Here is a 14442-nt window from a genome sequence, read left to right on the forward strand (position 1 = left end):
GAAACAGAAATACTGTGTAAACACTTAACTCATGGGGGCTGGGGGAGTGCCAGTGCCTGTCCTGCAGCAGTGCCAGCCCAGCTCGGGCCCTGGGACTGTCACCAAAGTGTGGTGCAAGGCCTGCTTGGATTGCTGCCCTGCCCCTGGGCCCCAGGGTAAAATTCAAATTCAGCACCTGCTGCTGGTTTGGAGCTTGGTTAGAGAGCTGGGAGCTGCAGTGCTCTGAATCTCATGGGGTGGGAGGCAGGAGAGGTGCTTGGGAGGTCACTACGCTTAAAGAAATGCTGATTTCATTTGCCTAATAAAGCCTTAGGGCTGCCAGGTACTGGGGTGATTTTCATGAGCTCTGACTGTAGAAACAGCCCAGTGTATGTGAAAAACTTGTACCAAAGTGCTATGCCCTGTTGTGGGAAACAACACTGTGAATGTCAGCTGGGGTTAGAAGCAGAGATTTGTAGAAAAACAGTTTAGGGGGACAGGAATGCCCAGCCAGAGTACTTATTCTTCAGCAAGTAAATACCTTGATTTGTTGCTAATTATTCCTGGAAATACAAGCCTCTGTGGTTGAAAGTGTTTTTGCTGCTAAAGCGCAGGGCCAAGTCCTGATGATAAATTTCTAATTGTTGAACCACAGTTTTCAAAAATCTCCCACAGGCATGATAGTTGTACATGTTTCTGAAAGCAAAAAGTGATGATTTCTGTGGCACATCTAAAAAAAATCTGGTCAATGGTGCATCTGTTGTTACGTGTGAGTCTTGAAAGTACCACTGTGCCCTTGTTGTTACTACATGAACTATGAAATGTTTGAGAATGTAAATCTATTATTAAGAACACTAAACATGCCCTGTTCAGGCAGCTGAACAGATGTTCCGTGCCGTCTTTAAAAGTGGGTCTGGTTGCCGGCAGAAGGTGGCATACTGGTATTTGTAAGTGAGGTCATGCATGTAAACTTCAACTATAAACTTCGTTATGTATGTCCTTATAGAGAGAAAAAAAAAAAAAAAGCGCAAAACAGTGCTTAAAATAAACAGTTACAGTGCTGAGTTTGTAAAGCCCAGCAGTGTGTGTGTGTGTCCCTCCCGCGGCGCGCGGTGTTCCCGGGGGAAGGGGCGGGCTCTGCGGCCGCCCCGCCCCGCGCTCCCGCCATTCCCGCCGTTCCCTGCGGCCGCCCCGCGCTCCCGCCGTTCCCTGCGGCCGCCCCGCGCTCCCGCCATTCCCTGCGGCCCGCCCCGCGTTCCCGCCATTCCCGCCGTTCCCTGCGGCCCGCCCCGCGCTCCCGCCGTTCCCGCCGTTCCCTGCGGCCGCCCCGCGCTCCCGCCGTTCCCGCCGTTCCCTGCGGCCCGCCATGCGCTCCGTCAGCTACGTGCAGTGCGTGGCGCTGGACTTCGCCGGCAGCCTCTTCCCGCACGCCATCTGCCTGGGGGACGCCGACAACGACACGGTCCGAGCCCCGCGCCCGGGGTGGGGCGGGCGCGGCGCCGAGGGGAGGCAGCGGGCCGTGGTGCCAGGAGCAGCTCCGGGGCTTCCAGCTCTGGGGACGCGCACGGGGCTTGGCGGGCGCCTGAGGGCCGCAGGGCTTTGGTCAGACCCCCTCAGGAGTTCCCCTGTAATGGGAATGTTTGCTGGGCTGCGGCGGGTCAGGGCCCACCCCGGCTGTGGCCTGGGTGCTGCAGAGCCGGAGCGGAGCTTAACTTCTGCTTTGTAAACACTCACCTGTCGCAGTGGTGGGGATGTAATGGTGCTTTGCTTGGCTCTACCCTCTACACAAACAGGGTAGAGCCAAGTCTCGGTGTCTCCTGACCTGTGTGATGGATGGATGTGCATTGGGAGTGTTGCTGCCAGCCCCAGAAATGGTTGGTTTTGACTGCTGTCACTAGGAGGAGGTTTGCTTAACCGGCTACATGTCAGCTTTTCTTTTCTCCTCAATGGTCAAGGTTTTTTACAGGCTTATCCTGGGAAGTGTCATGGCTAGCAATGCAGTAGATGATTAAAGGGAGTTCCCCATAAAAACTTGTTCTGTAGGGTAAGGTGTGGAGGGAGTTATGAAATGCACACCATATAAATGCACACAGGCATGATGAAGGAGATGGGATAATGGGAGTAGGCTCATCAGCATGGGTGGTGGGTAATTTTTAGATTGTCTTTAAAGAAATAAACACCATTCTGAAATCCCTTTACCCCTTCAGCAGTGAGATGGAACATCCTGTGTAAATCTGTTTTAAGTGTTCTTACACTCTCTTCCTGGATGATTATATATTTTTCATTACCATCATCTTCCTTTGGTGATTCAAGTCAATCTAGATTGAAGGATGGGAGATGGAGTAATGATGATTGTTTTAACATCCAAGCAGCGTGTTTAAACAGTCAGTGTCACAACTCTGAAACAACGAGTGGAGAAGCAGTGGGTAACAGGATGTCACTCTAAGGAGCCATTCTCCATGTCTTTTATCTGCAAGAATAAAATTAGGGCTTTTATATTTTCCCAGACCTTCCATTTTGATTCAAGATTGTCTCTTAACGCATTTTGTTTTGCTGCTTCTTCCCACAGAATGATTTTTAAATATGAATTCTGAAATTTTTGCTGCTGAAGGAATACTGTTAATGTAATTGTGGCTTTCTTCCTACTAACCCAATTTTCTTGTGCAGTTGAATGAACTCGTGGTGGGAGACACCAATGGAAAGCTCTATGTTTACAAGAATGATGATAGCAAGCCCTGGGCTGTGCGATCTTGCCAAGGAATGGTCAGTTCTTGACAAAATTTCTAAACGGTTGGGCCTTTTGGTGTGTGTGCAGCCAGCTGTCCTTGTCCTTTGCTGAGGTATATGTCCTTTGCCTAGATATATTGCCTAGGCTGGAGAGGAATAGTAGCCAGAATTGATTCTGATGTCTTTCACGTAATTATTCAAGACCCTGCTTTGGCTTACAGCCCCATGGGCTGGAAGTGATGAGCAAATTAATGGACAAACATAGAAACTGGGCTTCTCTTCCATCTTTACCCTGCTCTGTGCACTGTGGGTTTTACCCCAGGGCTCTGGCCAGCTGTAATTCTGTCCCTTGACTCTGCTTTCCTTGTCCTTCGAAAGGTTGTTAGGAGTTCAAGAGATTCTTTATGGGAGAGGAGGGGGTAGGGCAGAGGTTTATCCCTGCTGGGTTGGGTTGCCTTTTCTCATGGATGGCCTTGTTTTCTTTTGCAGCTCACATGTGTCCGTGTGGGAGATGTGTGCAATAAAGGAAAGGTGAGAGGACCCAAACTCTTCCCAGCTGGTCTGTAGGGCACGTGGGAGGTGGTCAGAAGATTAGGGCCATGTCATGTGCTGAGTGTGGAGGAGGACAGATTGCAGGATCTGCCTTTGCTCATAGAGTTTTAGCACTGCTGTTTTTAAACTGTTCCTCTGTTTATATGGAACTGGTATTTTTCTGTGAGCCTTATGCAGCTTTTTAGAGAGCAAATCCATCCTTTCTTCAGAGAGCATGTCTGATTTCCATGTGCCCTTGTGAGAGCACCACAAAGCTTTGGTGGTTTGAGGGTTGCTCCTTTTGCTCAGTGGCTTTTGCCTTTCTTGGGCTGATGTCTGCTGTGGGCTGTGGTCCTGCCACTTGGCTGTGTGCATTTAAGGTCATCTAAACAAGACTGAGACACAGAATAGTCTGGACTCCCAAGCAAATTCCACTGGGTCTACTATGACTCCTTTTGTTGGATTGCTGTTTCTGGGGGTTAAGCCAGGACCAATGAGTCCAAAGGTCCCTGCCTGAAATACTGTAGCTGTGTTTCCTCTAGTGGGGAGCACAGCTGACGTGGGTATTGAGAAAGCCAGACATTGTTTGAGGATTGCACACACACCAGCTTGATACTGTAGTTTGGCAAAGATGAACAAGAAGTTTGGACCCTGCCAGTAGCAGAGAAGTTTGTGTGCTGTCCAAAATCCTCCTGTTCCCTCTGTAGCAGTCATTGATCTTGATCAGTCTACCCTTGTGTCTTCCTTTGCCCTGCTGTGGGACAGCTTCTGCACTTTCTAAAAGTGCAGAAGGAATCAAAAGGCTTTTCTTTTCCCCCACAGAATTTTGTGGTGGCAGTGAGTGCAGAAGGCTGGTTTCATCTTTTTGACCTGACTTCTCTGAATTCGAAACACCCAGATGCTTCAGGCCACCATGAGTTGGCAGGGGCAGAAGAGCAGAAGCCAGTATTCAAGCAGCACATTCCTGCCAACACCAAGGTCATGCTCATCAATGACATTGGTGAGCCACAGAGCTGGTGTGGGAGTGCAGGGTGAATGAAGCAGTTTGTGTGTGAGGCAGTGGGGAGAGAAGATGGGGGGAATTTGTAATTTGAGGAAATTACTGTCTTGCTGAAACAAACACTCCAACAAACCACAGCCAAGTCATGGAAAGGAGGAACAAGAACTTCAGGAGTTTTTCTGAAGCGCAAGCTTTCATTACGTGGTTGGGGTCCTCAGGGATGCTAACTACAGAAACCAGCAGAGTGGTTTCTGCTGTTTGGGCACTTAGGGCTTGAGAGAGTCCATCTGTCTTTCTCTTTTCCTGCAGATGGAGATGGGAAGTGTGAGTTGGTTGTGGGTTACACTGACAGGGTGGTCCGTGCCTTCCGCTGGGAGGACTCGTCGGAGAATTCAGACCATGTCTCTGGGCAATTGATCCTGTTGAAGAAATGGCTTCTAGAAGGTCAGGTAAGGAAAAAAGATGTTCAGAGCAGTATTTGTCATACAGTCTTCAAGAGGTGGCTTTTTCAAGCGAAGAAGCACAGAATCTCAGTCCTATGAACAAAACGATTTTCATGTCCTAGGCTTGAGAGAAGATTTGCCCAGTACTTTTTCTGTACAGCTGGTAGGTTGGTCTGAGAAGCAGTTGCTCTTGCCCGATGGGAGAGCATTAGTGGGAAGTACTAGTGTTGTTTTAAAGTGCCTTTTGGAAGGGAACCAACCTTTTACTGAACTTGGACATTTTGCTTCCAGCTGAATTTGTGCAGCTGCTGCTCAGCTCTGTCAGATTTGCCATATTTAAATTTAGTTGCAGGAGGCACTGTTAACCTTTTGGAGCTCTTGGCTCTATCCAAGTGTTTCCTCTGCCTCTGTAGGTGGACAGCCTGTCTGTGAACCCAGGCCCTGATGGCTCACCAGAGCTGATGGTGTCCCAGCCAGGCTGTGGCTATGCCATCCTGCTGTGCACCTGGGACACGGAGCAGCGGGACACAGCCGCGGGAAGGGACGGATCTGCCCCGAGCAGGTGAGGGCTGTTACAGCAGGAAGGGGTACAGCATTCCTGTAGGGGCATTCCTGTAGGGGCACATGCCACTGTGCATGCCTGTTACGAGGGGGTGCTACTACATCACTGTTGTGAATCAGTGATGCTGTCACTCTCCTTGCTTCAGCGACCTGCTGTGCTGCTGGCACCTCATCTCTTAAGCCTACCTGCACTCAAGCTTCCATGAACACTCTTCGTGTCTCTGTCACAAAGATGAATGCTGCTGCTTTCCTTGTATCCCTCTCTCTTCTTGAATTGGGCAAGGAGAGTCGCAAAAACAGCTCCCTGAGGGTTCCTCACTACTGGGAGCTAAGGTAGGGAACTCAGTGACCTAGATTTCCAGAGAAAGGTCGTCAGATTGCAGGGTAACAGCTGAGAGACTGGGCCAAACCAAATACATCTGAAGCCCAGGACAAAACTGGGCTCACTCACTTGTTTCCTGCAGGTGAGGCAATTAGAAGTTTTCCTATTGAGACCCCTGGCAGCCAGTGCTGTAAATCACAACCACAGCAACCAGGATGAGCAGTGAGGTGCTTGTTATTGTCTTGGTCCTGGAAGTACCCTGGTGGGTGATTTGGGTGCTTCTGTGGTGTTTTGTGAGACTTCAAGGGAGACACAAAAAACTGCAGCAGGAGGGGGCCTAGGCAAGTCTCCTTGATGTCCTGGAGAACTCAGTGGAGTGGTACCCTGTTAGCCAGAAGCCAGACATGGTCTCTGACCAACCTGTGCAGTCTGGGCAGGTACTTTTTGAGAGAAAAAGCAGCCAGGCTTATGTAACAGTCATGATAAAAGTTGTCCTTTTTTTCCTTCAATGAAATATAAGCCTTACTCTTTTTTTTTTTTTTTTCTTTTCTTTTTTTTTTTTTTTTTTAGCTCTTTTTTATTTCTTTTTTTGATGCAGCAAATCATTCTGGGTTTGTGTTTTTAAAAATTGGTGCATTTTCTTCCTTTACCATTAAAGGGCTCAACCTGTTCACAAACTCTGTCAGTGTCTGGATTTGTAGAGCTTTGGAATATGCTGCTCCTGAAATTGTTCTGAGACAATTGCAGGCGTGATTCCCTGATACAGCAGTTCCCTAACTTTTCCCTGTTGTCTTTCCCTTTTCCCTAGTGAGGCCCCTGTTCGAGATGTGATTCTACACCAAACGTCTGGACGGATTCACAACAAGAACGTCTCCACTCATCTGATTGGTAGCATTGCCCGAGGTGAGAGATCAGCACCTTGAGCTCTCCAGCCCAGCAGTTGCCTCTGGTGTTTTTTCAGTACATCAGTCCAGAATGAAATCACATTTCCTGTGGTAGAAAAATAACTGTGAGAGCCAGCTGCAAGAACACGGGGATTTCAGCTTCTCTTAGCCAGCTCCCAAAGACAGTTGGATATTTGCATGTGAGCTTTATATAGCCTTTGTCCTTCCCTAGGTTGCCCTTATCCTTCACTCAGAACAAGAGGTTTTCTGCAGCCTCTGCTGACCTGCATTTAGTCAGTTTGAATGGCTGCCATGCCGTGCTCCTACAGATGTCCTTGATCCTTGCCTCTGCATGGCTGCAGCTTACGTTTCCTTCGTATTTCCTAGATGCATCTCTTCCTTCCCACAGCCTCATCTTTACTCCTGCTTTTCTGAGCATTTGAATCTCAGTTCTTGGTGGCTCTGTGCTTCTCTTCCTTCTCCTGTGCAGCCCCAACCTCTCCACAGCTGCTTCCATATTTCATCTGTAGTATTGTCCTCTGTCTTCTTCCACTGTGTTGTGTTCAGGTCTTGTATCTAAAATCTGCACAGCTGCCAGCTTCTCTCAGCCCTGACACACTGCTCTGGTGTCCAGACTTTTCTTGCACATTGCCACTGCTCCCCTTTCCCCTCCTGTAACTCCTTGTGCTCTGATCTGTGCCTGGTGCACCTGCTGAACCCTCCTTTGGTACCTGTGGAGGAAAAGCTTTCACTCCCCCTTGGAGTGTGTCGGCATAATAGAAGGCAGAAAAGTCCCAGTAGACATCACTTTCTCTTAAATCTGCTCTGCCCAAGTATTGCCTCCTGAACTGCTGTCCAAGAATGATTCAGCCTGTCCAGTGCAATTAGAGCTTGTGGACAAGAGCAATCCACTGAACCCCACCCTCTTCCCGTTCCTCAGAGGACCTTTCCTGCCCAGTTCCTAAGCTTGTCATATTTTCAGCATCTCTGATGCTGCTGTGAGCAACATGGTCAACAGAGCATGAAATCAATTATTTCACTGTATATGAAGCCTTGCATCTATTGAGAGATGTCTGTGAAAAATGAAGGCACACAGAATTAGGGATGGAGAGCAGGCTGTAAAAAAGTCCATTGATGCTGGACTGTCAATAAAGAAACAGCTGAAGAGTGCCCTGCTGACCAGTTTCCAAGGGGGACACAGCAGATCTCTTGGATCAGAGCCTGTCTGGGTGCATGTCATTAGGGGCAGTTAAGCCCCCAAGCAGCTGGTTTTGCTTTAGGCTCATCTGCAGAAATGGGGTAGTTTGCAGCCTGGGAGTGTGCAGGGGGCTGTAGCTTGGAGCTGCCTATGGGCACTGAAGGCAGGCTCACCTTGTTAACCTACTCTGGGGAAACTGCCTGCTTGCTTTCAGCTCTGCTGGCTGGCCCCTGACTGCCGGGTTTCCTGGGTTCCTCCTCATGGAGCCAGTGCCTCTCCTACGTTGTCACTGAAAGGATTAAATGCAGCTTTAGTTGAATACAGCTCCAGTCCTCTCTCTGAGAGTGTCATATTTTTAAAACCTGACCTTGCGTGTCTTTTCTTTTTTTAGTAGCTAGGTAGAGAGTTTACTGAAGGGCTGAAGCAGCCCAGTGGTCAGGGGACTCTCCTCTTCAGAGTTAATTAGTGACATTTGTCAGTGCTGGGCAAGGAAAGGAGGCAGCATGGATCAGCTTGGTTTGGATCTTTTTTATTGTTTTCAGGAGAGGGAGGGGACAATGTTTACAAAATGGCATCAACTCCAGTAATTTTCTTTTGCACTTACAGGCTCCAGTGAGAATAGTGGCTCAGGTCTCTTTGCTCTCTGTACTCTGGATGGTAAGTCCTGCCACTGCCCTGGAAGAAGACCTGTGGGGCAGCCAAGGCCTGTCACAAATTCAAAGCAGGGAACCAGGGGCTCAGTGCTTTTGACTTTTAAAAGAAAGGGAAGCTGAGCTTCAGAAACTCAGCAAGGGTCAGGCAAGAGAATTTGATTCAAAGACTCCTTCTGCTGACATACTTTATATGAAAGCACGGAGGGCACTGTGAGGATAGATGCTTGTTTATGTTACACTCTCTCATGGCTAGTGCTCCCTGCCCAGTCCTGCTGCAGTGTATCTGGATAATAGGAGCGTGGTAGCTGGGGTCAAGTGTCCAGTATGGATTTAGCAGCCAAGACCAGTAGCCTGTGCTATTAGCAGCTAAGTCTCAGCAACCCTTGAAGTGTTGAAGGAGTAGGGCCTAGCATTAGCAGACATCTTGCTCTCTTTTATTGTTTTCAAGACGGTTGTTTTTTTTCTTCAGGAACACTGAAACTGATGGAGGGAGCAGACAAGCTGCTGTGGTCTGTTCAGGTTGATCACCAGCTGTTTGCTCTGGAAAAGCTGGATGTTACAGTGAGTATCTGAGTAAGGCTGGGAGAAATGTAGACAAAAACTCAGCATGGCTTTGTGTATATGAACTTAGGAAGGGCAGAAGGAATATGGCTCAGCTGGAAAAGGCTGGGATTATCTCAGGGTGGCACAGAGTGTTCTGACTGTGGCAGTACGTTCTGCACTCAGGTCAGTCTGCCCAGCTGCAGGAGGTTGAGCTGTGTCTGCCTGTTAGACCCAGCATCCATTTAACCATTCCTAAACTTTTGTCCCCCAGCTGTTCTTCAATCTTACTGCAAAGCTGAATGGTTTTGCTTACTGCTAATACCCTAATTGTCTAAAAGCTCTCACAGTACGTAAGGATTGCAGTATAGAAGAGAGATGAGCTCCAAGTGCAAAATAGCTGCATGAGATGTCCAGAAGTGACATCTAGACATTACTGTTGTGTCTCTGAACCAGCAGAAAGATTCTTGTCTGTCCCTGGGAGTAGGTGGCATCTGTGTAACATGCAGTCCTCTGGTTGCTGCAGGGCAATGGGCACGAGGAGGTGATTGCCTGTGCGTGGGACGGGCAGACGTACATCATCGACCACAATCGGACTGTAGCCAGATTCCAAGCAGATGAGAATGTCAGTGCCTTCTGTGCAGGTGGGAAGCCTGACTGCAAAGCCAGCCCTCACAGCATTTTCCCCTCAAAGCTACTACTCCCATCTAGGAGACCCAGAATCCTTTTCCTGCCTGCAGTGAGGAATAATTCCCCTGTGTGAATATTCCAGAAGGCCCAGCTAGTCTTTCCTATGGTGGAATCTGGGAAAAGTAAGGATAAGAGAAAATAATGATGAGGCTTGTTTATGGTGGTTTGGGTTTTTTTTTCTTGTCCTTTTTAGAGATACTAGTGGTCTCATGTCCTCCACACTGCTTTTTTAATGTGCAGACTTCTGAGCTGTTCTTAAGTGAAAATTAGGACCCCATAGAACCATCCTGAGTTTTGGCTCTGCTCAGTCCCTTCTCTCAGACCTGCAAGAAGCAGCTTGCAAATGCAGCTTCATGCAGTTCAGAGCAGCTTCTTGGATTGTCTCAAAGGGACTTTGTATACCCAAGTCTCTGTCCAGATGCTTGCTGTTTTCTGCTAACAGCTTTGGTGCCTCATCATGAAATGTCAATTATTTGCTTTCTCTTTCCTTTTGGAAGTAGTCAGATCTACATACTTCTGCTTTTTGCAGGCCTCTATGCATGCAAAGAAGGGAGCAACAGTCCCTGCCTTGTTTATGTCAGCTTCAGCCAGAAGATCTACATCTACTGGGATGTGCAGCTGGAGAGAATGGAGTCCACCAATCTGTTGAAAATCTTGGATTGTGACCCAGAGTTTGGAAGTCTCCTGCAAGAGCTGGGTATAGGTGAGTACAGAAAGTGATGTACAGAGTGGAGGATGTACAGAAACAAAGAGAGGAAGGTGATTTGCAGATGATATGCTGGCAACTAGAGTATTTCTAGAGGAAGAGGCTTTCCCATTACCTGGTGAGAATGCCTAACAACTGGTTTTCTCTCTTTTCCTTAGACAGAAGTGATGATTCTGCTGTCAAAAACCTGATTCACAAAACACTCTATTATCCTGAGAAATACCATCTCAGCAGCCCCTCACAAGATCCTGCTGGAACGGATTCTTCTGCCCACTGCAGTGGCATCCAGGATCCCTTATAACAAGAAGGCTGACATCTTTATGCCAGCACAAGCTCTTCTGCAGCTGGAATTTGGCATCTGATGAATATGACTATTCTTTCTCTACCTTGTCAAAACTTCCAAACAGAAAAGGGGTCTATAGGCTGTGAAGGGATGTTCTTGACTGTAGACTTGCCTGTGTGTGGTGGGTTCGTTTGCCTCTAGCTGAGGCAGCTACAAGAGCAGAAAGGGGCAAGGATCCTGCACACAGGCCGTCTGCTACCAGTTTCCATGTTCCTCACTAACTAAAGTGCTCCATTAGTCACTGTGAAGGAGCAGTGAGGTCACAGATGGATAGAACAGCTGAGCCAAGCCTCCATTTTGACCTATTGTTACAAGTGCTTCAGTGAGTACTTCCGAGTTCTTAGCAGGATCACAGTGCAGGAATTAGAGATGGAGGAACTGAGTTAGGGTGCAGGCACGGGACTTCTCTCCCATTTTGGTGTATTTAAAGTAGAGCCATTGTTTGTCTTTGCTGCTGCTCTTCTACCAAGCAGTTTCTCAGAAATCATGTGGCTCTGAGTAGCTGGAGATGTGCACAACTTGCTCCAATAGGGTGTGGAGAGAGAGCAGCTCCAGCAAACCCAGCTCTAGTCAAGAGTCATTGCTTGTCTCCATCTTCTTGGGCAGGGTGATCCCAGAGAAGGCTGTGACTTAACAAAGCAGCTGTAAAGTGGTCAGTAAGACCAGTCTGATTTAACTGTGGATCTGTGGTGCTGTAAGAGTGTGGCCATCCCACAGTAAGTGGTGGAAATGCCACTCTTGCCTCTTGTTGTGGAGTGTCATGCTTTGAGTCCTGCACAACTGAAAGAGGTGGGCTGGAAGTGATGTTCTGCTGGCTGGCATGAAGAGTCTAGTTAAAGGGAGCTCATTTGCAAAAGCCCAAGCATGAAACTTTCCACATGCTGTTGATATTGTGCTTTTCCCTCTCTTAGCTTGTCCCTTGCCTAACTCAGCTTGTTAGGAAAGGGGCAGCAGGCTTACCTGCTGGCTTGCATTGATTATCCGCTCTCACTTGTGTCATGTTTTATTGGACATGTGTGATGGATGGAGCTGTCCCTTTGCCCTTACAGCAGCCTGAGTCACTGCAAATACAAGTCAGTGATCTGGAGCAAGTGGCAGCATTTAAAGGTTCTGCAGGCGGTTGAAAACCTGCTGTGCTTTACTCTGCAGAATATCCAAGGGCAGCCCTAACTGGGAGAAAATGCTTTGTATAGAGAAAAGGAGTGTCTTGCCCTTGGGTCAAAGTGACTGTTGTTGAAGCAACTCTTTGTGGTAGAAGGGCAGGATCTTTACATAATAAGCCTTAGCTGTTCTTTGCAGTTTCCCTCTGTAGATTTACATAAGCTTTTCAGAGGACAGTGCTGTCCTCTGCATTTGGTAGCAGTGGAAGTTTGAGCATGGAGCCGTGAAATGTTGTGACCTGCTCTGTACCTGCTAGCTTGCTTCTCAGGCCACTTCTTCTCCGGAGAAGTATCTTCTGACCCTAATTGTAGTAGAAGTTTCTCTCCATTTTAATGGCCTTGCTGAGAAGCATTTCTTAATGTTCCTCTGTCATACTAAGTGCTTGTATAAAACTGGACCCTTCAGGCAGGACCTTTCAAGTAACAATAGAGCTCATTAACTGTGGTCTTGAGGGAAGCAAGGCTTAAGTCTGTGAGCTGTGGGAGAGCTGATACCAGCTGATACTACTTGTGGGCTAAAGCAAGGAGTTTGTCTCGAAGCTTGTCAGACCCAGACTGTAACCTCAACAAATAGTCAGCTCTTGTGACATTAAGGTGTGCAGCCACTCATCCCAACAGGAATCATCACCATTGCTTCTGGCAAATAGGGCCTGGCAGGGAAACAGGGTGGCCTACACTTATAACAGAACAACTCAGTGCTGTCTGTACATGCCAAATATAAACCTTTATTAGCAACACCAAATAGAAACCTTTATTAGCTACACAAGCACAAGGGGTGTACAAATGGGTGCATATGGCTGGAACTGTTTTATGCAAAACAAGCTTTGCTATACAGGTTGAATGGTTTTCAAGAAAGGAAGGTCAAACTGATCCACTGTTGGACTGTTATTAATTGTTGAGGAAGACCAGGAAAAGTTACTGAGGGAGAGATGACGTATTTCTAAGAACCATCTTTAAAAGAAAATGGAGCCAAAGCATTGCAAATGTTGGGCAGGGCCATTTGTGCACCCCAATCCTCTTTTGCCAGGCTGAGGATGACATTGCTGAGTGCCATGCAAGCCCAGGCAATGCACTCTATGAAAAGCAGGGGTGAGAAAATACAGACTCTACAAAAACATCTGTTCCCCAGAACTTTTCAGCTCTTAAAAACCATTGGAGAGGAAAAATACTAACATCTGAGGGCTTCCCCTGACAGTTTTATACTGCGTGCAGCACATAATAACTTGGAGATGCATTTTGCTCCTGTGCCCCTTGTGCACAAGAAAAAATGAAAACTGTTTACAGAAGAATTAACTGAACATCTTTACCATTCCTGGGCCAAAAGATGGCTTTCCTTATTTTTTCCTGCCTTGAACTCCTAAGGCCAAATACTTCTTGAAGTCTCTGATTCAGGCGAACTTCCACTGGCATCAGTTTTTCTGTGCCGTGTTCATCCTCTGGGGAAAGGAGCTACTTAAGGCTCTGTCTCTGGACTGATGGAGTTACATTATACTTTCTTTGTAACTAATTGTCCTTGCCAGCCGACACAAGCCACAGAGTTGCACTTAGAAGTGGTTCCTTCCCACACACCCGACAATGTTGCTTGCTGTATCCTACTCTAGCAGATTGGCATAACCTGCTGGTGCTGGGAAACTTTTGAACAGGGCAGCATTTGCAGGACACGTTTGTATGTCCCAGTGCCAGCACACAGCAAGTGAGGAGTCTGACAGTATTCTCAGGCACTGGGGGTATTTGCAGATACATGATTCATGGCTTTGGTTCTGATGCTCAGTTTACTAGCAGAAAAATAAAGGGAGAGGGTTGCCTTATTTTCCTGAGACGTAATAAACCTGCTCTCCATCCCTGCCCTTGTTTTTGTGATCTTTCGGCTATAATTTAGTTATTTCTGAACTTTTCAGGTGTATCTTGGCATGTGCCAGTGGAGTCTCTTGAAAGGAGGATTGAATGCAAACATAGGTATGTGGCTCAGTGGTCTTCAATGCCATAGCTCACCTGCTGGTAGTGAAAGAAGGAGCATGCCTCTGGGAATATGGATGGCTGCGGCTCCCATTCTGTTCAAAACCAAGTGACTCCAAGCTCCTGGAAGTGGTCCTGATTATGGCTTTGGCAGAATGCGTGTTCTCAGGAAGGACAGAAGAAATCCTTCTCCCCACCCCTGGTGGGGTGTATTGCACACCCCTGGGTGTGTTGCACACTGTTCCAGAGATTTGCCGTGGCAGGTCTTTCCCTGCAGACTTCCACAACTGCTGTGCCCACTCTATTAAAAAGTAGCCCTGATAGAAAATGACCACCAAGGTGGTTCAAAGAGATTATCCCTAAAATAATAATATTCCATTTTTTATACTAAAGGGACAGGCCTCATCATGAGGACGCCAGTGTTGGACATGTACAGGATGTGCCTGTGTCCTGCTCTGAGCTGGCGGTTTGTGCTGAACTGCTTTCTGTATGAAAGTGGTAGCATTTTTTGATCTAGAGTGAAAAAGACCTTTAGATGATTTCTTTGTTCCATTTATTCACCCAAAAGCAATAGAGGCAACTGGAATTGGGAGTAGAGAAGTGTATCTGTATAATAGACTTCTCCAAGAGAAACTACAATTAAGACAGTCTTCAGCCTTGCCAGCTTGCTCAAAAATTACTTACTGTTCTCTCCAGTGTTGGAAGACTTAAAAATTACCATATTTGTAGGTGGGAGTGGAGTTGGCTTC

General features: G+C 47.5%; 1 protein-coding gene across 1 annotated transcript; it reads left to right on the forward strand.

Moving 5' to 3' along the window:
* The first annotated feature begins 1341 nt into the window (after positions 1–1341).
* ITFG2 (integrin alpha FG-GAP repeat containing 2) lies at positions 1342–13586 on the forward strand. The gene is made up of 12 exons (XM_066341053.1): positions 1342–1441; positions 2647–2742; positions 3196–3237; positions 4060–4237; positions 4547–4686; positions 5094–5242; positions 6372–6466; positions 8252–8302; positions 8768–8859; positions 9365–9482; positions 10058–10231; positions 10393–13586. Exons 1-12 carry the CDS (start codon positions 1346–1348, stop codon positions 10533–10535), a joined length of 1374 nt encoding a protein of 457 aa, XP_066197150.1. The 5' UTR covers positions 1342–1345; the 3' UTR covers positions 10536–13586.
* The last annotated feature ends 856 nt before the right edge of the window (positions 13587–14442 follow it).

This window comes from Sylvia atricapilla, chromosome 2, assembly GCF_009819655.1.
Source record: "Sylvia atricapilla isolate bSylAtr1 chromosome 2, bSylAtr1.pri, whole genome shotgun sequence".
Taxonomy (NCBI): Eukaryota; Metazoa; Chordata; class Aves; order Passeriformes; family Sylviidae; genus Sylvia; species Sylvia atricapilla.